Below are 27986 nucleotides of genomic sequence, written 5' to 3' on the forward strand. Positions count from 1 at the left end.
TAATAGTTGTTTGGATGCTTAAAGGGAATATACAACATTTGCAAACATCAGAAAATAAAACTACCAAGTTTTTACGAAATACCTTACTAGGATGTTGGTAAATGACAGTCTAAAGCATCCTGTAAAATTATGGCACCTGGTGTGAAGTAATTTTCAAAAAAATTATATTTTTGTATACATTTCCAACGGTGGTCGGCCGACCACCGTTGGAAAAACCTAACTATTTTTCAACTACTGCTCCAACTTTACACTCTTTGCAGTCCAAATTTTGTTTGCTATTTGTTACATGTTCATGAACGGGTGCAGGCCAGCCAGTCTGGTTCCCTTACCCTCCACTTTTCCAGCATCTATAAATTGATCCATTTTACCTTTAGTGGAGTCAAGGAACCAGACTACTTGAACAGTTTTGTTTTTCTTGGTTTTCCAGCATTTTCGAACGCAAAACTTCAAACATGTCAGTGTAACAATATTTGATCTATTATACTAACCCCTCAAATAGTTCATTTCTGAAAATTACAGCAAAAGCCAATGATGTACATTCCCTTTAAATATGTTGCCAAAGCCGTTGTCTGGTACCCAGAGAAAATATATTCCACAACAAGTATATGAAAGTTGAGTACCAGACTGTACTGGTACTTCTAATTGGCATAACTTAACATCTTCCCTTGCTCAGAGATGCCAACCAGTACAGTTTTATTGTATTTTCCACGATAAACTAGTGAAATACGATAATACAATTGTTCATAGTAAAATTTGATTTTCGTTAAAAAATAAATATACATTGTTAACAGGCAATGCAGCCATCACCAGACTGCTTTCATTTGACCTTGACCTTTGACCTAACAAAATGAAGCCCAGACATGTTTAGGCCTACATTAACATTTTGATCTGCTAATTTTCACTGAGCTAATTCCCCTTGTGGCATTTTATATACTTCTAAAATTTGTATTGTGATGAGTTTATGTTGAATTCAATGTTAATGTATTGCATTTACCTATTACATGTAAACCTATGGCGTAATTCCGTTACCGCCCAGGCGTAATTCCGTTACCGTGATTAAAATGCAAATTATGAAAAGAGTGATTATTTTTTCAACTTTGTTCTGCATTGTAGTTAACAACACCCCTGAACTCTACAAATAACAGGTAGTGTCCAATTTTAAAATTTCAAAACTTCAGAGAGTTTTATTAATTTATGCGAGAACTCAAATATGCTTGTCCTCCGTCCGTAATTCCGTTACCGATATTAAGCTCCGCCCCTTAAAGGGTAATCTTGGGGGATTTTTTTTTTTTTAGCGGTCAATCAATTCTACTGGGTCTTGGCTCCCTTTCCATGTTTAGATTAGTTGCCTAGCATTGAACATATTTTCTTGGGAAAGAATAATCCTTGACAAAGTGACAAAATTCCGTAATTCCGTTACCAAAGAATTGCCCGACTGCCATTACGGATCAGTAGGCAGGAGACCAACATGTAGGCATCGTCGATGCTATCAACCTTGGCAAGATGTTATTATTTAACACTGGTTAATTTTGCTTTCAGACATTATAATAGAACATACATATTTGCGTGGTTTTTGCCTGAACTAGTAACCATGGTAGCATCAACTTAACCTCTGAGTGATTGTCATGACTACGCCTGCAAACAGCCCAGTAATGTTGACAATGATAATGCAAGTGACTTTTTGTAATTATATCACCGCACCCACAGATTCTGTGTTTTTCAGTGGCCGAGAGTGTGCATCACATAGTATTTGCTATTTTCCGTCTACATGTACATGGCTAAAAGGACTATGGCACCTTCCATTTTAATACTGACTACTTTGAGTGGCATAATCAAACTACCGGTAGCCTCCTAGACCTGTTTTATAATGCCACTTGAAGCAGTCAATATGCAAGACTACAAATTATAAGCATAGCTTGTAAAGTACTCTGAAAGTAAAACAGATCTAAGATGGTAGAATCAAGCCAAGCAGTAACGGGTAAGGTGCTTTCTGTCAATGTATTGTTGATCATTTCATGTTTGCATATTAACCATAATAAATGAACCTGGATAAGTGTATTAAGTATAATCTATTGCAAGTACCCTTTCAAATAACTTCCTGTGATATGGCACGTTTGGCTTAACCAGTTCACATCAGACAACGTGAATACACGCAAGGTTTTGCGGTAATCGGAATGGATGATGGATAAACACGCAACAAGCGAGGCCTAAAATGTCTGTCAGTGGCCCGCTTGCAGCGAGCTACCCGTAGATGACAGCCTGAAGCCGTCTGGCATCCAGATTCATGAAAACAATCCCAAGTCTTGGTCTGGTCAATGTCAAAATAGTCCAGCGCGAACTGGTTAAAACAATCTGCTGGATCATATGGAATATTTACCTTGTAGACGTCATAGTTGGAAATGATGGCGTCGAACAGCGTGTGCAAGGCATTCAACAAGTTAACAACCTGGAAAGTTAAGCGCAAGATGTAAAGGGTAACTCTGGTGACACTATTGGTTTGCGATAATCTGAGTAGACAATTTGGTCAAATTTGAGTACATTTTTGATAATACATTGTAGTATACTGTATACATTTTGAACTTAAGCCGCCTTTGAGCAAGGGCGGATCCAGAACACAATTTTTTACTGTTTTGGTCCCCCAAAAAGAGGGTCAAAAAAATTACGGCGTGGGGTTCGGGGCCCCTTAACATGCTTGAGGGCCCCGAAAATGTTTTTGGATTCTAGATGCTCTGTGGTGCGATCCGAGGCAATTTCTCACCACTTTAACCAATGTTTTTTTTAGGAAAAGATGGTGGTGTACTCATTGCCTGCCTTTATTGCTATGTCACATTAAAAAAAAAAAAATTGGTTTCATTTGGGGGGGGGGGGGGGGGGGGGCACGGCCCCCTTTGTCCCTCCCCCCCCCTCCTGGATCCGCCCTTGCCTTTGAGAATACGATTGAAAAGTACTAAGCCCTAGGTGCATGTTTATCTAGGCTGATTATAAAGGTTACGTGCACGAACAGTAGATTGTCCCTTTTTGCGACTTTTGAGAGCTCTAGTTGAAGAGACACATTGTGTGTAGTGCCCGCGCACATGGCGCGAAATACACAAGATTAATTTTATTCTGGATTTGCACAAATCCTGAGCTTCTTCACGTGAGCATCAGATACAATGCATTCAAATGTAAAAATATCTAGAGATTTGCGTTTGTTGAGTTACAAACGCAGGGTGATCGGTTGACATTTTCATAGAAACGTGCCCAGTGTACTGGTGAATATCGTAACAGAAAGAGGATCACAAAATTGTACCTTCTGAGAAGTATGATTTGTTAAATTTTAGGGAAAAAAAACATTTTGGAGTATGATAAATTTGAGTTTAGAAATTGTATTATGTAGAAATACATGGAATATCCGATTTGATGACATCATAAATTAAAATGCACAAAATGAATACTGATTTAGTTAAGAGAGGATACATGTTCATCTACATTGTGTAAAAGTAAAAAGAATTTGTGAAAATAAAGGAATTATGATGAATGTTGAAGTATTTGTATTATTAAACTATTTTTGTGACGTCACATTTTGTTAAAGTGTAGACTACACTTTACTATGTAAATTTTTACAAATCGACATCAACAATTAATCAATTTATTTCGTGCAAGTTCCGTCGAAAAAAATGATTGCGCACAGGCTAGGCCCAAAGATCCAATAGCGCCGCATAATTATGTGAATATATGTACCGAATATATGCTTCAATTAACTTAATAAGTAATGCATTAAATTGAACGGTGGCCAGGTGATTTATCATGAAAAATAAACAAACTAGACAGAAGATTAAGACGAAATATCATTTTTCTCTCCCTCAATAGTGTCTTGTGTCAACGCAGGGAAAAACTGGGCCATAGGATGCAGTCCCAGTCCAAACAGACCATTTCCCTCACTTTTTGCTCGGAAACGATAGACCTGCGGGACAAACTATCTCAAAAAATAAGTAATGCATTAAATTGAACGGTGGCCAGGTGATTTAACATGAAAATAGACAAAAAAGACAGAAGATTAAGACAAAATATTGTTGCTATCTCCCTGAACAGTGTCTTGTGTCAACACGGAGAACAGATTTTGCTCGGAAACGATAGTCCTGCTGGACACGATATCTCAAAAATTAAGTACTGTATTTAATTGAACGGTGGCCAGGTGATTTATCATGAAAAAAGACAAAATAGACAGAAGATTAAGACAAAATATTGTTGTTCTCTACCTCAACAGTGTCTTGTGTCAACACGGAGAAAAAGTTGGCGAAAGGATGCAGTCCCAGTCCAAACAGACCATTTTCCTCACTTTTTGCTCGGAAACGATAGTTCTGGTCGACAAACTATCTCAAAAAATTAAGCAATGCATTAAATTGAACGGTGGCCAGGTGATTTATCATGAAAAAAAGACAAACTAGAGAGACAATTTAGACGAAATATCATTTTCTCTTCCTCAACAGTGTCTTGTGTCAACACGGAGAAAACTGGGCGATAAGGATGAAGTCTCCGTCCAAACAGACCATTTTCCTAATTTTTTCTCAGAAACGATAGTCCTGCTGGACACGATATCTCAAAAATTAAGTAATGCAATTAATTGAACGGTGGCCAGGTGATCTATCATGAAAAATAGACAAAAAAGATGGAAGATTAAGACAAAATACTGTTGCTCTCTCCCTGAACAGTGTCTTGTGCCAACGCGGAGAAAAACTTGGCGATAGGATGTAGTCCCAGCCCAAACAGACCATTTTCCTCACTTTTACCTCGGAAACGATAGTCCTGCTGGACACGATATCTCAAAAATTAAGTAATGCATTAAATTGAACGGAGGCCAGGTGATTTATTATGAAAAATAGACAAAATAGACAGAAGATTGAGACAAAATACTGTTGCTCTCTCCCTAAACAGTGTCTTGTGTCAACACGGAGAAAACTGGGTGATAGGATGTAGTCCCCGTCTAAACAGACCATTTTCCCCTCATTTTGCTCGGAAACGATAGTCCTGGTCGACAAATTAACTCAATAATTAAGCTATGCAGTCAATTGAACGGTGGCCAGGTGATTTATCATGAAAAATAGACAAACTAGACGGAAGATTTAAACGAAATATCATTTTCTCTCCCTCAAAAGTGTCTTGTGTCAACGCAGAGAAAAACTGGGCGATATATAGGATGCAGTCCCAGTCCAAACAAACCTTTTTCCTCACTTTTTGCTCGGAAACGATAGTCCTGCTGGACACGATATCTCAAAAATTGAGCAATGCATTAAATTGAACGGTGGCCAGGTGATTTATCATGAAAAATAAACAAAATAGACAGAAGATTAAGACAAAATACTGTTGCTCTCTCCCTCAACAGTGTCTTGTGCCAACACGAGAAAACTGGGTGATAGGATGCAGTCTCCGTCTAAACAGACCATTTTCCCCTCATTTTGCTCGGAAACGATAGTCCTGGTCGACAAACTATCTCGAAAATTAAGTAATGCATGAAATTGAACGGTGGCCAGGCATGCCAGGTGATTTATCATGAAAAATAGAGAAACTAGACAGAAGATTTAGACGAAATATTTTTTTTCTCTCCCTCAACAATGTCTTGTGTTAATGCAGAGAAAAACTGGGCGATAGGATGCAGTCCCCGTCTAAACAGACCATTTTCCCCACTTTTTGCTCGGAAACGATAGTCCTGGTCGGGGGGTCAGACAAGTCGACCGTTGAGACAACTCAACTCGGGACAAGTCGACCGTTGAGACAACTCGACCGTTGAGACAACTCGACCGTATGTGCGATAAATGGAAAGACAAGTCGACCGTTGAGACAAGTTGCCTCGCATGGTTTTGGGCCTAGTTTTGGGGATATAGTACTGGGGATTTTTGACGGCGGCTGATCGCCGTTTGGGAGTGATGACACATGAGGTTTTTTGTTGCATATAACAGAGCCGATATAGCGCAGCTCGATTGTTTTTGCCGGGCCTGTGCGCCCACTTGCCGCGCCGGTTGACATGCCCGCGTGCCGGGCCGGGCCGGATCCTCGCGGGCAGGACGCGCCGGTCCAACGCGACGGCCACCGGATCGGATCGCCCTCTGTGCATCGAGTATGCCCGCGCTGCGCCCGCGGTCCTGCCACAGATTTTTGCAACTTTTTCCGCTCCACGTGTATACATTTCCATTAAGTCGAGCTGTCTCAACGGTCGAGTTGTCCCAAGTCGAGTTGTCTGAACGGTCGAGTTGTCTGAACGGTCGACTTGTCTCAACGGTCGACTTGTCCCGAGTCGAGTTGTCTCAACGGTCGACTTGTCTGACATTCCCTGGTCGACAAACTATCTCAAAAATTAAGTAATGCATTGAATTGAACGGACGGGCATCGCCGTTTTAGCGCTTCACTATTGCTCATCAGTTACGAAGAGAAATAATTGGCCTGAAATTCACTTACATGAGGTATTTTATCCGGTAAGCCGTGTCTGGCGGGATTTGCATCCTACGGACCAAATAAGATCGTAAAGTCCGGACACAGTTACAAAAAAAGTTTAGTCAGATTCTCAGTACACAGAGTCTACTAACGTACATAATGTTGACATGACTGAATCAAACAACGGGTGGCGCTCTTCCATGTCTTCACGATTAACGGTGTCAAGTCCAACCTCGTTTTCATAATGTTGAGCAAGTACGCTCTCACCGCCATAATGTTATGGAAAATGAAGTTGAAAATAAAAAGAGGCCCTGGACGCGTCAATGCAAAGGGCGCAATTCGCTCGTACTGCACTTCAACCTCGTCCCCAGTGCTTACTTTATTTCCAACCGCGTTTCCTGAGAGAGCAGGTAGTGGTGGGCGCGTACTGCTCGACACCCTGGGGACGAGGTTGACTGCACTCTATCCTGTTTGCAGTGCGGGGGGTACCAGCGAAAGGGCGCAAACTTTGCCAACTGACATTTTATGTCAAAAGAGGGCGCGCTACACATATCGTATGGTCGCCATCGTATTGTACTGTTAACATTACCATATTTGAAGATATTTCACCACCCTTTATTTCGTTCAATTTGCGAGTCCATCCAAAGATGATCAACCCTAATAAAAGTAGCCATTGTCATTTTGGAAAACGTGCCTGCGCTCCATTGTAAAATAGAGCAATTTTATGATTCAATTTCATCCAAATTTCCATTTCAATTTCAGTCCTGTGCACAGCATAAACCAATATTTTTTTCTTTTACATGTCAGGGCCCACACAAAAAAGTTTTAATATCACAAAAAATATATATTTGGGTTTTGTAGGTAAATTTGGGCCTACACCCATAGACATAAAGAACCTACACAGTCAGTGCGCAGCGTTGAGAAAAGGCCTTCCGTTTATTTGCAACGTATGCACGAATTGTTCAGTTCTGCATACGTAATGAGATTGGAGGTCACATTTTCAAAAATTACTTTCGCGAAAATCTGTCTTTGAAAATGTGATTTTAGTTGATATTACAATAGAAGATGGTTCAATGTTTTCATTTTATTGATTTATTTAACCTTTATGAGGTTAGTTTTGTGAAATATCGTCGTAAAACCATTCGCGTCCGTGTATAGAATTGACGGTTAACGAAAAACGCCTTTTTTGTCCGATTAACCTAACCCGGCCCATCGGCTCAATCAATAGCGCCCCCTGTTGAGCACTTTGATCTGCAAGAAATTTCGAGTCACAGGCAACAGCGCCCCCTTCCTTTGATTTGATCACTACATTTTTTTCAGATAATTGCGCCCTCTATTGTGCTGAATGAACAACAACTGTGCTGAAAAGTGAATAATTACAAACATCATGGAACAAAACAAGCATTAACTGATTACAATTTAATTGGATGAGTTTTGAATTTCATAAAACAAAATTAATTAACATAATGGTGTGATTATTTCAGAGAGAAAACAAAGCAAAAATCCTTTATAACCAGATATGTTTGTCTTTTTTCAATACTGTTATAAAACATTGTTTAGTCAGCAAAGTTTTTGTTTCATGAGATATAACTTCTTCAGCCCTTCTGTTAACAATGTTGATATAAGCTTTACTGGAGGTCAAAATGTGATACAATTTTAATAACTGCTTTTTCTTGGCCTTTGAACAAAAATGTGCAAAGAATGATTAATACCATCACCAAATCAAACATGAAAACAGGGGCAAAATAATGGTGATATGAATATTAAAAGTAAAGTTGTAGAGGTTAGAGTGCTACAAAGTGAACTAATTAAACATAAAGAAAACTTCACAGCTGCAACCTTTTTTTAAATTGAACAATATCTTTATTAAATGTAGGTTTTTCTGGCCGAATTTGTCAAATTAGCAGCCAATGTTTATACAGTGTCATTAATATAAAACCTGGATTTAATTTTAAAATAAAGATTTTGAGTGCGTAAATCCGTAAACAAGCCACAGGAATGGCTGGGCAATGCACGTTGCTTTAATGGAAATACATGATAGTATCTAAACACTGCAGAATGGTAAGTTAACAAGATTGGCCAAGAAAACGCACAGGAAAAAAGGTGATTCAATGGAGCCTCTTATAAGGCGAAAACAAAAGTGGTTTAATGAATTGTCGGTGGAAATAGTATACAATGCATTGGGAAACACAAGAATTAATTTTGATTCAATTTTGTTTGGCCTTTTTACCAGCATAACTGATCATGTGGATTAATTTTACGGAATGCTTCAAAAGCTTAAAATATGTTGAATATTAAAATGTTAACATTCAGAGATTTCAGATCTCTAATGTGTCCCCACTTGACACACAACACTCATATACCTCTCATAAATTAATACTATATTTAAAAGATTTGCTTTTTTTATACAACCTTTAAATCTTATGGCATACTTTAGCTTGGACATTTTCCAAACTTTTTTACCTCCGAAACATGACTAAGAATTGTTTCAAAGAATCTCACGATAAAACAAAGCATCCATGAATTGAGAAATATTAAGTTTTATAATTCCACAAGAATACTGACTTTCAATACTTCTTTGTCCACTGTTTTGGAAAATTAAAATTTCATATTTGCTTCAGCAGCAAACATTTTACAGGTTCGCTTTTCACACTGTATGTAGATTCAAATCGCCCACACGGCCCAAAAATTGTTTGAGATAATCATGCAAATTATAACAATCATGATGAAGATGATTTCAGGATTTCTTGTGTGTTGATAAAACAAATTAGGATTGGCAACATTTTGAAATTTACCCACTGGAATTGATGACTGACTCTCATCAACATTTCGATTCAAATTCACAAGTTAATTTCTCACTTAACACACGTCTTGTGATGAAAGGTCTCAACGTTGGTTGTTTTTTAGGTTCTGTACTTCTTAGGCTTTCAATAAAGCCTTCACGACAGCTTTGACGTTCAGCTTACGCAGATCACGATATGTCTGACCGGTCCCAACAAAGACAATAGGCTGACCAGTGGTGTAGGTCATCGAAATAGCAGCGCCAACCTGCGAGAAAATATGAGCAATGATTGAAATAAGGGGACAGCAGTACAAAGTCATGACTCTGCAGTGTCTACAAAACAAAGCAATCGTCAGTCAAAAAATCAACAGCACAAAACTTGTTCAACTTGTGACAGAAACTTATAGGCGCCGTGCGCAAACAAGGGGTAATTTAACACTTTTGAGAGCCCAGTCAATGGGACACACTGTGTTCGTGTACTGGTTTTTGCAAGCAAAGTGTGATTCGTTTTATTCTGAAAGCCATTGCATCTTTGTGTGAGCATCAGATACCGACAGCGCTACACTCACATGTCTCTCCCAATGGTCTCACAAACACTCTCTCTTTGTACAAATAAACCATTCTCAGGGTACGCCATCTTGAACATCATAGCAAGGCAAACAACGCAAACAAACATGGCGGAGTAAAGAGTGTAAGCGGTCAACGAGTGACTCTCACAAAGTTACAGCAGATTGAAAGTCTTATAAATGAATGGATAGGTCAAATTCCCCTGAAACATCGATTCATATTCCAAGTTGGTCATGTCGCATTGCATTTTGAAGAAGGGTCTTAGTAAATACAGCCTGAAACAGTGGCCGAACTGAAGCTTTTGTGTAGTAGTTAACACCGCAGCACTGCCGTCATTGTCAGACTTTTCAATTGTCACTTTCCATCCCATTTTCTCAACTGAAATTGCAATAATTTGGTAGGAACTACTTACATTATAAGGCTATCCGTGAATTGTCATTAGCAAAAGAGATGTCGTTTCCCAGAAACAAGAGCAACTGGAGCCCGATACAAACATGTAAAATTTCTCTTATATTTTGAGAAATTTCTCAACGGTCTTGCACTGTACCTTGACTTGTTTACTTACAAAATAACATGGACCTTCTAGACACCCATCTATAAGTAGAGCAGACGGGCGTCTCGAAGGCCCATATGTTTTAGGTTGGATATTCTAAAATCCTTTTTCAAAATGCAAATGAGACATGACCTACCTAGAATACGGATTGATGTTTTGGGGAATTGGAGCAATCCATCCATTTACAAGATTGTCAATCTGCTGTAACGTTGTGAGAGTCACTTGTTCACCGCACACATTATTTAGACCGTCATGTTTGTGTTTTTTGCCTCGCTTTGATTTTCAAGATGGCGTACAATGAGAAAGGTCTAGATGAAAACTGGCCACTTACCTTATCATCAATGGTGTCAAACTTAGTCAGCACAATGCCGTCAATCAGCCGAGGCTGGTCCATGTCTGAATGGTCCGCTAAAGCTCGATTGAACTTAGTTAACTGGTCCACTGCTTCGTTACCAACCAACGCCTCCCCAACGAAGAGAACTAACTCTGGCTGGTTGATTTTGATCAGCTATTTGAGCACAAATAAGGAAAGAGGAAATTTGAACATTTCTTTATCAACAAATATAAACACATTCCAAAATAAACAATATCTCAGGGAGTTACATCTATTAAAGGTGATTATGTTTGGAGAGTTATTTAAAAAATGTGGACATTTTGGTTAACAGATTCAGTACTACAGTTTCAAAAGTAATGAAAACATTATCTATCTTCATGCAGTTCTCCATTGAGGGCAATGCATGTTTGTACTAGATCCACATTGGAACCTATAACAGCTCTTAAGAATACTAACAACACTGGTACTACCGCCCTCTTGGACAACAGTAAGTTGGTCATTCTATAACTGTTATATCCAACATATATACTGAGCAGGTAGTTTGCTATTCATAATTATGCTCGGCAGAAAACTGCATTGAGGCGGCATCCAGAATTATCAAATCATAAATGCCTTGTGCTTGTGGCTTAGCCAATGAGAAAAGGGCATTTGGCTCATGAATATGCATGATGTGTAGTAAATGGACTTACTTTGGATAGAGCTCTCATGAGTGGTTCATTATCCTGCATACGTCCTGCTGTATCAATCAACACAACGTCAAAGTGACAATCACGAGCTGCGGGCAAAACAAAGTCATTTAACAGCATAAGGTATTTGATCTGTGCAGATCTATAGACCTACCAGACCTACTCACTTGAGGACATCTTTTGTTAAAGCAACTTTGCAATCGTAAAACACAAGTAAAACATCAAATGAACAACTGTCGCAGTTCAATTGACACATGTCTTGAGAAAAGAATACTTGATGACAACTCTGAAACCATAGGGAAAAACAACAAGGATCGATAACTATAGTAAACTCCGGCTAAGATGGCACTCTCGGGACAAGAGAATTTGTGACGACTTACGCGAATGTCGGCTTCTGCTGCAAGTCGTCATTTTGCCGACTTACACAAATACACAAATTGAATCACGGAGTGAAAAAAATAGATTGAATTAATGGCCTATGCGCATCTGTATCTGGATCATGCAAACAAGATTCATGGCTAAAATTCAAAGGCTTTGATTTACCCTGGTTTATTTCTACATCCATGGTTGATTCCAGTAAATATATCGTCAATGTTTATCATAACAAACAGGTTGTGGTATTGATCACAGAAAGTCATGCATGTACATGTATGTACGTACAAAGCAAGGAGGGCGCGGCCGGCTAGCGTTAACAGTGGTAGATATACAGATCGCTTGCATACTGTACGTCCATGTACATGTAGTGTACGTTGTGCACGTACCTGTACATGTGTGCATGGTACTTGTACAATAAGGGGACCCCCAAAATGAACAGAGTGCATGCGTGCAGTCGAGAGGGGGTACTGGTATTGATGTGTTATCGGGAAAACCCCTTTTTGATCGCGCACGTGTAAGCGAATGATGCACACAATGTACAGACTGTGCATGAAACAGTGTACACGTGCGATTAGTGTACACGTGCTGACCGATGCATCAATCACGGGCCGTGCCATTGATAAACAGATGTCAGTTAGCAGTGTGTGGGACTTTTCACTCGAAACTTCTTGCAAACGGCAGAGCACGATGCCGACTGATACAGAGGAATTTTTGTGGTTTTGAGGAAATGGGATTGAAAGTAACACGCCGACATAGGCGAAATGGCGGCTTACAAAGGCCGACTTAGAAATGAAAAAGTCAATGGAAATGCATTAGAGACAATCGGGACTATCGTCAGACGGCCGATTAAGCGATATGACGGTTTATACGATGTCAGTTTAGCCGGAGTTTACTGTACTCAGTAACTTGATAAATCGTGTCACTCAAGCCAATCCGATATCACATACTATGTCCTACTGTCTTTTCAACCAAATGTTTTTATGTTAGAAGAAAAAAAACAGACTGGAGCATTGTTTGAAATAGTTTTGCCCCAGATGAAAGTGATTGAAAGTGGATCATGCATATCTAACGGCATGATTACACCAGCGCACCTGCTCGCACTAACGTCCTGGGAATCCTGTGGTAGCCGCTTAAGTTGTTCTTTATTTTCTCCTTAGGCTTTCCTAGGAACGAATCAGTGATCAAGGAATGGTTTATGCTCACACGCACAATACGTTCGGCACTGAACAGTAAGCCTTTTTTGGAGGCAACTTTATAGTCTTCACACGGCGGTTGTAAACATGCGAGCTACTTTTTTCGAAGTCATTAATATTTCCACCAACGGTCTCATTCACGTAAAACACCCACGCCCCATTGCTGCAAGATTCCCAAGACGTTAGTGTGAGAAAGTACAAAAACAATTATGCAAGGGCACTGTGCAACAATGCAACCATCACACCGACGTCTTTGGCCGAGACTACATTTGAACCCGCAACCAACAGGGCACTACAAACTGAGCTATCCAGCATTAGGTCTTTGTTCAAAGGGCACTAGTCAGAAGCCACTAATCATAAATGCCATGAAGCCAGGGATCACGTCCTAAATCATGATGCTAGCAACCTGGGATCACTCAGGATTATTAGAATTATAAAAATATACCACAAAGTGGAACTGCCAAACATAGCGCTGGATAACTCTGTTGGTAGAACGCTGGAACAATAATCTGGACGTCGCAGGTTCAAATCCCCACTGCAGTCAATTTCTTTGTTTCACTTTAAAAGAACATTTGTAATGTACATGTCACCATAACTAATTAGCAACTAAGTACTATATTTACCACCCAATCAGAACTCTCATACCATGTTTTCTTGTCTTCATAGCCAATCAGTAGCAATGTACTATATTTACTAGCCAATTACAGCTCACGTACCATACTTGATGGCCTCCATAGCGATGCCAGCAGCATCCTTCCCATAGCCTTTCTCATACAGTTGAACCGGAGAGCGCCCGTCGTGTTTCTCAGCAGGATGGAGAGCGTTGAGATGACTGGTGTGAGTTCGTAGCTGCTCTACAGCACCGGCCCGGAACGTGTCACAAGCAGCGATCAAGACACTGAAGCCATTCTCTACCAACCAGAAGCAAATCTGCGAGGGGGGGGGGGGATACAATGCAATTTTGGGATTTCCTGTTATAGTCGTGTTCCCTAACGTGGCGCACTTCGAAGCATGTTCGAAGCTTACCCAACTTTCCTCGTGTAGTGTTGCCAAACCTCTTTGTTGACAAACCTCAAATTCATGCAGGGAAATACTAGTACTTTTACCTTATTAATGCGTGCTATTTAACCTCCGTGAACAATTTCGGTTTCATAAAATTAAATCCAAAATTCAAAAACGGTGGCGTCCGGAAATTGGGCACAAATTGGCGGCGTGTTCCCTAATGTGGCGCACTTAAATAAATCTCGGAAAATTCCAAATTAACATTTAAGAATTTCTGTAAACTTGATAAATTCTGATAAATCATTATTATTTCTACTTACATACCCAGCCAGATGTTTATCAGAAAATTATTTCTTATTTTTCGGGGCATTTTCAAAGGTTTCACTTTGCACTTGAAAATAAAATCGGAAAATCACGCCAAAATAAAATTTTCTTTTAACTTTGTAGCGGGTAAATAAACTCGCAATTTATAAACAGGAGTGTTGAGAACTTGATGAAATTTCACTTTCTATGAAATTTCAGTTAAAACTTTTGCTCTAGCTAGGCGCTACAGGCGAAAAATCAAAGTGCGCCACGTTAGGGGCCGCGCCACGTTAGGGTACATCAACAATACAAATTTGCATAACTTGAAGACAATTTGGGTCTCAAACATTTCAGTGTGTGTGTCATTACATCAATTTTCCTTTAAATTTCCATTTACATAAATAATTTTGCACACCCCCTAGGGAGTTAGGGTCAAGTAGAGGACCAAGTCCGTCAAAATCCATCGAACACTCTGCTTCCAGGACATGACATCATGGAATCACTACTGAAGTACTGATGGATAATGATGGACCCGCAAAGCAAAGTCAACCAAATTCCCCAGCACTGCTTCTGGCCTCCAGGCCCAAGTCAATAATACTCCATCAATATTTAGTCAAACCAGGCCTGCAGGACCAAGTCCCCCCAAATAAGGGATGGATTTTGATAAAGTTGGGTAGGATGTGTGTTAAATTCCAACTCCAATTTCCATTTTTTTTAAAATTCTATTTTGGGCCTCATTTACCCTCTTTAAAAAGGATGGTTTTTTTTCGTTATTTTTTTTTTAAGGGGCAATTGGTTACTGGTCCGTACTTTATCGATACTGATTGTGGGGAACAAGACTACCCTCAGAAAACTGAATGATCGTCAGGCTGTCAGTAATTTGAAATTTGTAATATGTCAATAACTAAACAGGGCAGACTTTTTTGGGTCGATGTCTTAATCCAAAGTGAAAAAGTTTTGTATTGCTAGAAAAAAAGCATTCTAAGAAATAAAGATCATTAAGCTTGAAAATAGCGTAGGGAATGCCACTTTCAGTATTTTGGTTTAAGAAATTGTTGTACCTTGGCTAAGTTGGTTGACTTCCCAACACCATTGACTCCACAGAAGACCATGGAGTAAGGTTTGCCACGAGAACGTGCCTCCATCGCATCACGTAAGATGTCAATACGACGACGCGGGGATAAGATCTGAACCAAAGACTCCTCAATTCCTTCACGGATAACCGAGGTCACACCTACGAATAAACAGCAATCGAACCAGGCGTTAATAGAAAGAAAAAAACTAGCAGTAGGATCTGAACCAAAGACTCCTCAATTCCTTCAAGGAAAACTGAGGTCACACCTTGGAATAAACAGGAATCGAACCAGGAGTCAAAAGAAAACAAGCAGTTGGAAGTAGAGATCTCAAAGCAAAAAATCTGAATTCTCTTCAACGCAAAACTTCACACATGATTTACACAGAACTACTAGCTTAAAAATGTGAATATTTGTCCAGCCTTTACCAGTTACATTTTTCCCCTTAAAATTCTTAAAAAGATTGCTTTCATGTGCGTTGCTGGGAAAGATTTCAACATGTTCCAGGTGTTTCTTCAACTTACGGCTTAGAGTTCCCATGACTTTTCCTTCCAGCTTGGTAGACACAGAATCACACAGTTTCTCTGCGATGTCACGTGCAACGTTCTTAGCTGCAAACATAAAAATTTGAATCAATTGTCAAGCTTCATTCAACGTTCTTCCACAAATACATTGTACCAATGCAATCATAGAGGTTTGTACTTTGCACATTGCAGAGCTTATTGTCAGGCAAAGAGATGTTCCCCTGTCTGTTCTAGGGTTCCCAATGGGCTAGTGAGTTGAACTTGCGAAGAAAAATGAAAGCAGTGACATGAAGTTAATTGCAAATTAATACCAGTCTGCTCTGATGAATAATTAAAAAATTTTGATTAAATATTCCCTAATGTTTTAAGCCACATTGAAAAACAAACTGAAAGTGAAGCTAAAACTAACCACTTCGCACCAGGTTTATTCGCAAGAGTGAATTCAACAGTATTTGTATGACATTTCTTGCCGAAACCTCATATGTCTTCAGGGTGTGCAACAATAGGCCGTGCACGGCCCAAACAACGGTCAGCAAATGGTCCACCTCCACAGACTACATAGACTTTGTATGTGCGTACAAAAGGCACAAGTCGAGGCAATCTTGACCCTTAACCCATCAGCCATGCCTGTGCACAAAAACAGCCAGTGCGTGTTATCATGGCCTCGAACTGGTTAATGCATACATAGTCTGACACCATCCCATTCAACCGTTCAGGGAACACGACCAACATGGCTTCCTTGTGAATACGGTCAATAGTTGACCATACATGCAAGTATAGTTCAACAAGAACTTGTACATACAACAAGGTATTTCCTGAATTACTGATTAACCAATAACTGTCAATGGGTCTGTCCAAACTAATGGTTACAACTTATAACTTTATGGGTGAGACATGGGAGGTGGATTTCAAAGCAGGTTTTTTGCTAATTTTTATTTTTAAACATTCCTGTATTATCCGTGATTGGACTGATAAATAAGTAGGCCGATTCACTGGATATGTAGGAAATTACTCGGCCATCTTTAAGATGAAATGAAGGATAATGTTCATAACATGGATGGACACTCTTGATTCATACTATAGGTTCTTAATATAATATATCCTGGCCATGTTCCATTTATATTACATATTCAATGAAGAATTAGTATCATTCAACATTAAAGCAACCTGTTAAGTATTTATGAAATTATGATGCAACTTGATACATGTTCATAACATGGACAGAAATTTGTGACACAATTTCTGTCAATATGAACATGAAGTCTTGAAGATGTGCCCACCCTGTAGTTAAAAATACCTAGAGGTTTAACCTGAGATTGGCCAGTGGCAATCTCTCAATGGGTAGCTTTACATTAGGAACAAATTTGGTATAATTCATGTATTTTATTTACTGCTTCCCATCATTTAACTAGAACGGCGAAGCCGCCATGGCTCGCTGTCCAAGGCAGGAAGGGAGGCTGAAGGTAGGGTTGAGGATGGGCATGATGGAAGGGGATCAGGATTCTTGTTGATGTGCCTAGGTGTAGGGGTCAGTTTTTAAATGTCAACATAAAAAGTCAACAGATTACCTAATAAATACATGTGTATATAGGTTAGCCGTCACTGTATTATGGGGGAGTTTTCCATTGTTAGGGTAATTAGGACCCAGTTGTGGATATTTGCAGCCCCAACAGTGCCTTCTGCTCCCCATACTTGTATTACCATGGGAAAACTCTTGTGTAGTCGCCACAAATGCAGAACAAGAATGGGTATACATGTACATGAAGACACAGCACCATCACCACCTCCCCCAAACCTTACCCCATCCCCAAACCTTACCCCATCCCAAAACCTTACCCCATCCCCAACCCGCCCCCTCCCCCTCCCAACCCCCTACCCACACCCATTCCATCCTCCCCTAATCATCCCCACCCTATCACCTACACATCCAAACCCCACCCAAACTCCAATCCCCATCTCCTTCCCCCTCCCCTGACCCGTACCCTCCCCTACCCCAACCCCCTACACCCACCTACCCTATCTTCCCCTATCTGTCCTTACCCACCCCTACACATCCCCACCCTAACCCTTACTCGAATTCCAATATCCCGCCCACCCCATTCCCCCACCCATACATCCCCACCTGACCCCATGCAACCCCTACTCTGATCCCTATATACTGCCCCCTCCCCTTATCCAACCCCTACAACAACCCATCCCTACACATCCCCAACCCAACCCCTACTCCGATCCTATATCCCGACCCCTGCCCCACCCCCTCCTAACCCAACCCCTACATCCATGCCCATCCTCTCCCTACCTGTCTCCCCCTACCTGTTCCCACCCCACCCCTACAAATCCCCACCCCACCCAAACCCAGTATTCCAACCCCTCTCCCCACCCCACCCCACCCGCCCCGCCCCACCCTTCCTAGCTCCCCTACTCATCCTACTCACACAAACCCTAACTCCAACCCTATCCCCCACCCCACCCCACCCCACCCTCCCCTACCCCATCCCTACTCCAACCCCATAAACTAAAAGATCAAACCAGAAGCTCATGCACATCCCCAAAATGCATAGTGTACATGTACATGTTATACCGGTATACACACATGTACATGTTATACCAGTATACATGTACATGTAACAATTAAAAACTTTAACATTTCCTTGAATTAAAGTTCCTCAATAAAATCATAAAATTTACTGCAATGATATGAACCTAACTGAAGTTATAGGCCTAGAGATGATACCTGACAACTGCATTTAATTTTTTTCCCCAAGTTATAGACTAGAACCAAAAACTTCAACATTTTTATCTGAACGCGGACGGCCGGACGGACGGACGGACGGACGGACGGGCGCCCGGACAGACGGACGGAAATTGGTATTACATAGGCTCGCATCTGCTTCGCAGCTCGCCAAAAATGAAAGGTCTGTCCATGTTATGAACGTTAAATCTTAAAGAAAATCCTCTGTAATTTCTCGAAACCTGAGAAATTGATCAAACTTGTTGGTGGGCAATGTTCATACCAAGATTTTGGATGAAGAAAGATGGAAAACTTAGCATATTACTTCATGTATCGACTCCTGTCCATGGTTCCCTCTGAATGTCACACTTTTGTAACCGTTAGTGTGAACAGACCCCAATCCAACGTGCTCTACATGTCCATTAAACAACTCACCAATCAGATGGTCCTGCATTTTATTCATGGCAGGGGCCATATCTTCCTTGGTCAAGCTCTTTGATCCAACAAGGCCCCGGAACATGTTGAAAACACCAAACCCACTGGACTTAGTAGACCTGTTAATGACATAAAGGAATTACTTTCTGGCATAAGTATAAAGCATTTTCCTAAAGAGTATAGAAGTCCAGTCTTTGTCCGTCTTCCGAGAAGTAACAGCATAAAGTGAGTTGAAAACTGGAAAAATTTACGTCATGTTAATTGTGGACGAAAGAGTGAGTTGGGGTCCACTGGAAGTGATATTCAAACGCACTGCTGACAATGCCTGGCATTCACGCCAAGATGATATGGCTTTGGGCACATTCAGAATAATACTAGTGGTGTGCACCACGCCATATACGCATGAACCAGTGGTCGAAGAGCGTCTACTACTCGTGCACAGAGTCAACATTCTGTTTTTTCTTTATATTTTAACCAAACACAGAGAGAAGCAAAAATGTATTTTGTTAACCCCAACTCCCTAGGGTGATTTACTAGAAAAGTTCCTCATCCTTGCAAATCCAAATACAATGGTAAACTGTGCACATAAACAAGTTGGACTCTGCTATTTGTGGTATGCCTAATCCCACATAAAGCGCAGTCAGTTTACTAGTGCAGTACTCATCCTAACAGATTCCAACAATTCCTGTGTTGGAGTTTGGCTGGTTGGGGATCGTTAGAGTTAAGGTGATATGAGAAGGAAAATTAACAACTGACAACACTTGTTCCTACTTTTGATTGGTGACTTTGGATTTCTCCGGTTCATCAACCTCTTCCTCCTCTTCCTCTTCAACCTCATCCCCACTGGATTCATCAATGTTCTGCAAGTCACCGGCCATCGAGCCCACCATAGCCAACTGCGTCAAATGGACACATTCAGACATGTTAGTGCATCAAGAAAAAGTTATTTAGTTCCTTTAGGGGTAACTGCTTGTTCAAATTTACACCCTAAAGGTACCTCTCCACCCCTTACCTGTTCCTCTAGAGGTAACTGCTTGTACCTATTCACACCCCTAAGGGTACCTCTCTACACCTTACATGTTCCTCTAGAGGTAACTGCTTGTACCCCTTCACACCCCTAAGGGGACCTCTCTACACCTTACATGTTCCTCTAGGGGTATTACTGCTTGTACCCATTCACACCCCATGGGGACCTCTCCACACCTTATCTGCTCCTCTAGAGGTAACTGCTTGGTCCTATTTACACCCAAAGGGGACCTCCCTACAGCATACCTGTTCCTCTAGAGGTAACTGCTTGGTCCCATTTACACCCAAAGGGGACCTCCCTACACCATACCTGTTCCTCTAGAGGTAACTGCTTGTACCTATTCACACCCCTAAGGGTACCTCTATACCTTACCTGTTCCTCTAGAGGTAACTGCTTGGTCCCATTCACTGCCCCGTTGTTTCCCTCTGCGGCATTCTTTGCGCTGTAGTCCAGCGATGGCATGTCTTTGACTGATCCCCCGTTACTCCACTGTCTTGCTTCTTTGCCTTTCTTCTTCTTGTCTTCTTTGGGACTGGCTTTCCTACATCAACAATCAGCGAGACACAAAGAATGAAAAAAACAAAATCAAGTCAAACATCCCTGAAAAACTGTTTAAAAAACAAACACATTCTTGAAAAAGACAACTAACTTTGCTTCCAGGTGATGTAAATCAACATTACGTTTTGCCATTCACCGCAAATCCATCTTATGAATAGTTTAATGTACATCAGATTCGAACCAGCCGACCAATCCCGCAATCTCGGTGGTTGAGTGGTAAGACGTCTGCACTAGAAAGCAGGAGGTCATGGGTTCGAGTCCCAACCGAGTGTTTTTTTCCAACTTTCACTCGGGAGGTAACACTCTAAGTATACAGTGTTTATACGTCCGAGAAGGGCAAAACCTATTAAATGTTGAAAATGAAAATCTTCTCGGAAAAACTCAGAGGAATGCAACCTCTTGACAGTAATTGTGGACGTACATGGAATAGTTTTAACTCTCTGAAGCGATTATAGAGTTAAGACTTACGGTAATTTCTCAACTTTCTTGGGTTTAGCTCTGTTGAAGAGACGCTCACGATTCTTGAGGATAGTCTCCTCATCCAGCCGCTGTTCTTCCTGATCTTTGCTGCCATTGGTGATTATCTGGGTAGGAGCAGGCTCAGGCTTCACAGCTGTGTGAATAAGAAATGGGAATCAGTCTGTCAGCCTTGAGCAGGAGGCTAAGGAACAGACGATCTTACTTTTAACCCTAACCCACCAAAATCATCCACAATCAACCAGAGATTTTGGAGGTTTGAGGCTGCATGCTGGGTTAGTGCCCATTTATTTTGGAGGCTACATTGTATCACGATCTAAAGCTGTATATTGTGTTATTTATGCTTAGCCAGGCATAAATTGCTAGACTGGTTCCCCTCGTACCTGACAGGGAGAAGACAGGTAACAAAGGTTGAGAATGAGCTTTCTCAATGCTCAGATCCTATTTGTTTTGGTGTTCCTCAAGGTACCATTTTAGGTCCCTTACTGTTTTCAGTTTTTATCAATGATCTCCCCTCCGTGATTAAATATTCTAAATTTTCCCTATATGTTTATGACACAGCCTGTTTATGCTGACACAAAGATTGATCAAATCAACCATTTTCTAAATCATAATATTGATAGAGTAAATGTATGGTTGACAAAAAATAGATTAGTTTTAAACAGTTCTAAATCAAAGAGTTTGTTGATTGGTTCGACCCAACGACTAGCAAAGGTCCAGCAGCCTTCAATGAACGTCTTGTTTAATAATGCCCCTCTTGAACAGACTTTCTGTACGAAGTATTTGGGTGTTCAAACTGATCCTAGTCTCAAATGGACTGATCACATAAATAATGTAAGCATAACCATATCCAAACGTCTTGGTGTACTCAGCAGAGTTAAGAAAATTCTCCCGACTAAAACCTTGAATCTCATCGTTAAGTCAATTATTCTCCCTCATTTTGATTATTGTGACATAGTCTGGACCATAGTCTGGACCATAGTCTGGACCATTGATTAAAATTCTCAATTGAGATCATCAAATATGCAACCATTATTTCTGAGGGATTGAATGTGCTTTTTGTTGGGCACTATAGCGGCTAGATGAAATTTATTTCAATGGGTTTTTTTCCCCCGGCTAATTATAAGGTACAATTTTTAACGTTCAATTTCAAGCAATTTTTATGCTCTCCATTTTTAAAATAATGTTTCATACTGTGCAATGTTAAATATACATGTAGGCTACACACATGTATATGATTTTATCTATTTCAATTTTAATGTTAAAATAAGGTTTTATTGTATTATTACTCCTACTGGGACCCATGGGAGATCAGTTCTGACAAAAGGACTGAATGGGCCACCCGGTAAAAAGAAGAAATAAATAAATAAATTTAGGCTTAGATTATACTGCCTCAATGTACTACAGTGGTTATTGCAGGATTGTCAGGGATTGAGGCAGTGGTCATCCCTCCAATGAATTTCTAGAAATATTGGATGATTTTGGAGGATTAAGGATAAAGGGCATCATGTTGCTCTTAGTTTGGGGAGTCAGGTTGGCGTAGCGGTACTGTCCTCGCCTTCCACCGCTGTGACCCAGGTTCGAATCCCGTCTGGGCCAATATGTGGATTGGGTTTTCAGTCCCTACCTGACTCCATGGGTTTTCCCCAGAATATTCTTTTGGGTTTTTCCTTCCACCTCTAAAACTGTAATTTCTTCTCATTGTCTTCTCTCTACACGTTTCTTCGGGCTTGGGAGCTACAGTGCCTAGGGCGCTTTTGAGGAATCCTTAGTTTCATTCCCAGAAAAAGAACAACAATACAATAGCTTTACCTGCTTTCTTTGCTTTGTTGGTCTTGTTTTTCTCTTCTTTCTTGGGTTCAATCTTCATGGATGCTACCGTCTTCTTAGATTTTTGTGACTCTTCAAATGTTCGCATCTATTAGAGACAAACCAAACATTTATAAGACAACCTACATGATCACAGCTACTTGCATCTGCGTTGGTATTCTATACAGTGCATTATCGAAGCCGATATGCCCGAAACCTAAACACACAATCAGAAAATGAGTGTTTAATTTTGCTCTGCGCAAACAACGCACAGTGCGCGTATGAAAAATCAAACACTTTCAATCTCTGGCTGAGCTCCATGGTCATAAATGGGTCGTATGGCTGGCTGTCTTTCTCAGCGCCTTGTTTGGGCAGTTGTACGAGCTAACCTACTCTCCTGTTTACCAATCTTGGACGTATCTCTACTTTAAGAACCGCGGGCATTATCAGAGGGCAAGTTCGCGAAAGAACTATTGTTAACCATAGCTCGACTTAGTTAGCCTGAACTTTGTCTAGTCGACGATGGTTGTACTACTCTAGTAGACTATTCAAGACCAGCCTACCGCGGCTGGTCACGCAACGATTTATAGCTGGTTATCAATGGCAATTTCCATACCATAGTGCAGAGGAAACCCACTATCAACAAAAATGGCGGAAAACGAAACAGTGAATGCTAAATTTCATTTTCAATTTTTCCATGTTAGTTTACGATTATGTCACTTCTGTACAATACTATTGGCGATTATGTAAGATGTCCTAAACTATACACAATCACTATTATTTGTGTAAATAAAGAGAAACAACAAGTGTTGAATAATTGTGCGACTGCCAATTTTGACAGTCGTTGACATGGCAATAGTTCGACTAGATGCGTTCGCACTTCAACTTTAGTGCGCATGTGCTAGGTACATCACAAACTAACCACTAGTTAACCATTGGTCCTTGATCCAACTAGACTCGTTATTGGTACATTATCTTCACTGTGCATGCGCTAGGTACGTCACGAACCAACCACTAGTTAACCATTGGTCCTTGATCCAACTAGACTCGTTATTGGTGCATTATCTTCACTGCGCATGTGCTAGGTTCGTCACAAACCAACCACTAGTTAACCACTGGTCCTTGCTCGGACTTGCCCCATGACAGTAGAGTGTGCTATTGATGTCAACAGAGGGCGCCCTACTCACCTGTTTACCAATCTTGGCTTTATCTCTGCTCTCTTTCTCCGCCTGCTGCAGCAATTGTTGGAATTCCCCAGTGAAGTCAAATTTTCCAAACAAACTGCCGATCTTCAAATCCTCCTTGTACTTATCTCGGAATTCCAGATGTACGTCGTCTATGAATTTATCCACGTAGGACAAAGAGAGGATCTTTTGATATGCGACCTGTGTGTGTAGAGACCACAGCGAAAATTTACATGAAATGATTAATTTCACATTTACAAAAAACAACAATTAAGTCAATGATTGATGTAGAAAATCTCAATCAAACTCTTAATAGAACCGGTGACAACACGTTCATTGGTACAATCCGAAACGTCGTCTATTATATTATCGATCATACTGAAAAAAAAAAGAGAACACATTACTTACAAATTACAAATTGCAAGGGGGAAAAAGTAAAAGTAAAGTCTGTCACGAACCAATGTGGCCCATCAGGCTGGCGTTTATCTCTGGTTTCAGTAGCATGAAATGATTGAGAATATTTTTATTCCCCCTGGACGGGATGCTAGTCCATCGCAGGTTACTCCCCAGCTAATGCTGGTACCCATTTATACTCCTGGGTGGAGAGAGGCAAGTGGAGTAAAGTGACTTGCCCAAGGACACAACGTATGGCCAGCAGTTGGATTCCAACCCCTGACCCTCTGATCATGAGCCCTACCCCCTAACCACTAGGCCACACTAATTACAAGGGGTACATGCAGTTTACTGAAGCAATACTTACAACAAAAATGAGTTCAAACTCGTTGTCTAGTTTGTACTTGAGTGTCAGGGATCCATGTTCAAATGTACTCGATCCACCACGCTCCTAAAAACAAAACCAAAGAAACCAAACCACAATTGTGATCCATTATACATTATTACATGCATTCTTGCTCAGCGTGTTCCTCACTCTTTCAGAAGGAACTACGGGAAGTCCTAATATTGGCAAAATATGGGAAATCGCATGGGTATTAAAGTGAACCTGCATGCATGCAGGGTTTCAGGCTGAATGATTTCCATGAACAAAAAGAACATCATTTCAGTCACTTCTCTGCTTCCCTGACCTGCAGACAAAAGACGTTAATTCTCTTTTTAAAATGTGCTGGAATTCTCTTGAATAAACCATTTTTGGAAAATTAAATAATACTTTATAATGTGCTTGATTTGCGGTGGTTCTGTCTGAAATATTGATATTCTCGCGTGATCAGTTCTTTTCGCGTGAAGAAGTTTTTAATTTATTTTAAATAATTGACAGTGCGTCCAATTGGATATCTTGTCAATTTGCTTGGCGTGATTAAACCGATCCGGAACTAGGACAAGTGGTGGAAAAGATGTTGCAACCTGACGCCACTTCCACAATTGTGTACAAAGTCTATGGAGAGTCAAGAACATTTTCTAAGTATTTCTTAACAAAATTGGAAATGTTTCTCAGTCCCAGATTCATGTCTTATCATCATTTTTGATATCATTTTTTTATCATTGAGATGATATATGAAGTAAAAAGTGGCATCAGGTACTCAGGTTGCAACATTTTTCCCATTGATTGCAATCCGGAACCAGGAAAATGACTGTACATGCTGTATAGTGGTGTTCCCTAACGTGGCGCACTTCGATGTTTGCCTGGCTTTACTGCATGCATTGTTGCCAAACCTCTTCGTAGAAAAACTTCAAATTCATTCACTTAAATCCTGGTAGTTACCTTAACAACGCTACCTGTTGAACCTTTGTGAACAATTTAAGTGTCATGAAATTAAGTCCGAAATTAGAAAATGGTGGCGTCCGGTAATCGGGCACAAATTCAGCCGAGTGTTCCCTAACGACGTACTAACGTGACGCACTTGAATAAATGTCGGAAAATTCTAAATTAACATTTAAGAATTTCTGTAAAGTTGATAAATTCTGATTAATCATTATTATCTCCACTCACATACGCAACTACAAGTTTGTCAGCAAATTATTTTCTTATTTTTGGGCGAATTTTAAAAGGGTCCATTGTCATTGTGCACTTCGAAAAAAAACCCGGAATATCAAGCCAAAATAATTTCTCTAGAACTTTGTAGCGCCTTAGCGGGTACGTAAACTCAACATGCTCAAGATTTATGAACGGGAATGTTTCGAGCTTGATGAAATGTCACTTTTAGTGAAATTTGAGTTAACAATTTTACTCTAACAAGACACTAGAGGCGAAAAATCAAAATGCGCCACCTTAGGGGCCACGTAACGTTATGGGCCAGGGTACATCACATCGGTGGAACAGTACTCAGTCAGATTCAGAATCACGCGCATACTTCAACTTGCCGGCCGTTTTAATGGTAATCCTTACTTTTAGGACACCTCTAATTTTACGAGTTCTGTTCAAAACTGACTTTTGCAGATGACTGTCCAGTACCAAAGTGACTTTTGCAGGCTAAAGCAGCCTTTTTTCTTCATATAAACTCATGTTAGTTGTAATTTTGAAAGCACTTTCAAAGAAAATACATGTATGACTTTCCTACCTTTTTTCACAGTCAGACGTGCATGTTGTAGTTATCACACGCGTGAAAGCCCTACATAATGAAAGCCCGATGCTGATTGGCTGCTAAAAAAAATAATTAAGATGTTTATTTTTTATCAGCCAATCAGCATCGAGCTTTCATTGCATCGAGCTTTCACATTTGCCATCTTGGTTTTTTAGTCTGTTTTCTGGTTGTCATCATCGTCTTTTACCCCTCAATTTCCCTCTAAAATCAAAGCCCTGCCCTCTTTCCACAAACTTAAACCTGCTGATATTCAAGAAGGTGTCATTGCGAACTGTTCAAATGTGTCAAGAAATATCAGAATGTCACTTTTGAGTGTCATTTAGTCAGCTGTTTTGGTGAGTCTTTCCCTTCCTATATAGGAACGGGGTCCTAAAAGTAAGGATTACCGTTTTAATTTGGCAGTGTATATTTTGCCGGAGACGGCAAACCTTTAGTAAACGTTAGTTTGCCGGATATGCACTGAACATGCGCAGTTACTGTTTTTTTGTACTTAAACATTTTCTGGTGACAAGTTTTAGTCTGGCTCCATGCCAAAATTATCGTTGTTACCTCGTATTCACAAGATGGGATTCAGACCATTTTATAATTCCGGACTTTATTTCCCTTTTAAAAAATATCCTCCAGAGCCACAAATTTGAAAAAGAAAATGTAATACTCTGCAAAAAATGTTTGAGACATGTTAAAATAATAAAAGAAGAATATTCTTATTTATTTGGGGATGAGAAAAAAAACCTTTAAAATGTGGTGCGGTCGGAATCGAACACGAGTCATCCCACTTACTAGAGCCTTTGCCTAACCACTACACCAAACGTGCTACACAACTTTTGGTGGGAATTTAATACATATTATAATTCAGCCCTATTTTAAAGAGCACAGCGCCCTCTGTTGATATGGATTGCCGCCGACAAACCTTTAGTAATCGTTAGTTTGCCGTCATTACCTCCGGCAAAATATCCACTACCTTTTATTAATTTCGTAGTTTTTTGTACACAACATATGGAACATACGTATTCAAGTTAATACAATTCTCACTCATTTCTCTTACCTGTAAGATAACGCTTTTAATCAGAGCGTTTACCGGTGAGCCAAGGGCTTGGCATGTTCCCTGAAAATACCACAAGACGATCCCGCCCTTGCTAAAAATCGTAAAAAGATCCAACATTTTGTCGGTCTTATTGCGAATCCGTCAATGTGCAATTTTTATTATTGCCGCTGGTACCGTGCTATTGGATTTCGTAATGACATAGACAATAAGCGCTTGTGAATGTGCGCTGCTGTGCACCAGCTACAAATTAGGTGACGTGTGAAACAGCCGTTGAGTTTAATGGACAGTAAACAGTCGCGCAAAAGGGTGATTTGTGGGGTCATTTGTGGAAGAGGGGGGGGGGGCGATGCCCGCTAACTAATAGTAATACATTTAGATTTTTA

General features: G+C 40.3%; 1 protein-coding gene and 1 long non-coding RNA gene across 2 annotated transcripts; both read right to left on the minus strand.

The window, feature by feature from the left end:
* Positions 1-1429: 1429 nt before the first annotated feature.
* On the minus strand, positions 1430-6743 carry LOC119733396. The gene is made up of 3 exons (XR_005271808.1): positions 6433-6743; positions 2378-2446; positions 1430-1494 (listed from the first exon to the last, which is right to left on the minus strand). It is a non-coding gene; the product is annotated as an uncharacterized LOC119733396 (long non-coding RNA).
* A 1065-nt stretch (positions 6744-7808) lies between these two features.
* On the minus strand, positions 7809-27720 carry LOC119733142 (signal recognition particle receptor subunit alpha-like). Its single transcript, XM_038206715.1, has 14 exons — positions 27604-27720; positions 24782-24865; positions 24025-24222; positions 22841-22946; positions 21020-21164; positions 20366-20534; positions 19738-19862; positions 18967-19085; positions 15801-15887; positions 15265-15437; positions 13615-13828; positions 11334-11419; positions 10642-10818; positions 7809-9456 (listed from the first exon to the last, which is right to left on the minus strand). The coding sequence occupies exons 1-14, from the start codon at positions 27718-27720 to the stop codon at positions 9328-9330; spliced, it is 1929 nt and encodes a 642-aa protein (XP_038062643.1). The 3' UTR covers positions 7809-9327.
* Between the last annotated feature and the right edge of the window lie 266 nt (positions 27721-27986).

The sequence above is a fragment of the Patiria miniata genome, unplaced genomic scaffold, assembly GCF_015706575.1.
Source record: "Patiria miniata isolate m_02_andy unplaced genomic scaffold, ASM1570657v1 HiC_scaffold_25, whole genome shotgun sequence".
NCBI lineage: Eukaryota > Metazoa > Echinodermata > Asteroidea > Valvatida > Asterinidae > Patiria > Patiria miniata.

What these genes read in the sequence shown, in the direction of transcription:
- LOC119733142 (XM_038206715.1), bottom strand. Translation starts at nt 27,720, where the DNA reads ATGTTGGATCTTTTTACGATTTTTAGCAAGGGCGGGATCGTCTTGTGG. An exon ending in AAGCCAAGATTGGTAAACAG is followed by an intron (nt 22,947 to 24,024) that starts GTGAGTAGGGCG and finishes TGTCTCTAATAG; the next exon opens with ATGCGAACATTTGAAGAGTC. An exon ending in TATGGAGGCCATCAAGTATG is followed by an intron (nt 11,420 to 13,614) that starts GTACGTGAGCTG and finishes TTTTGCCCGCAG; the next exon opens with CTCGTGATTGTCACTTTGAC.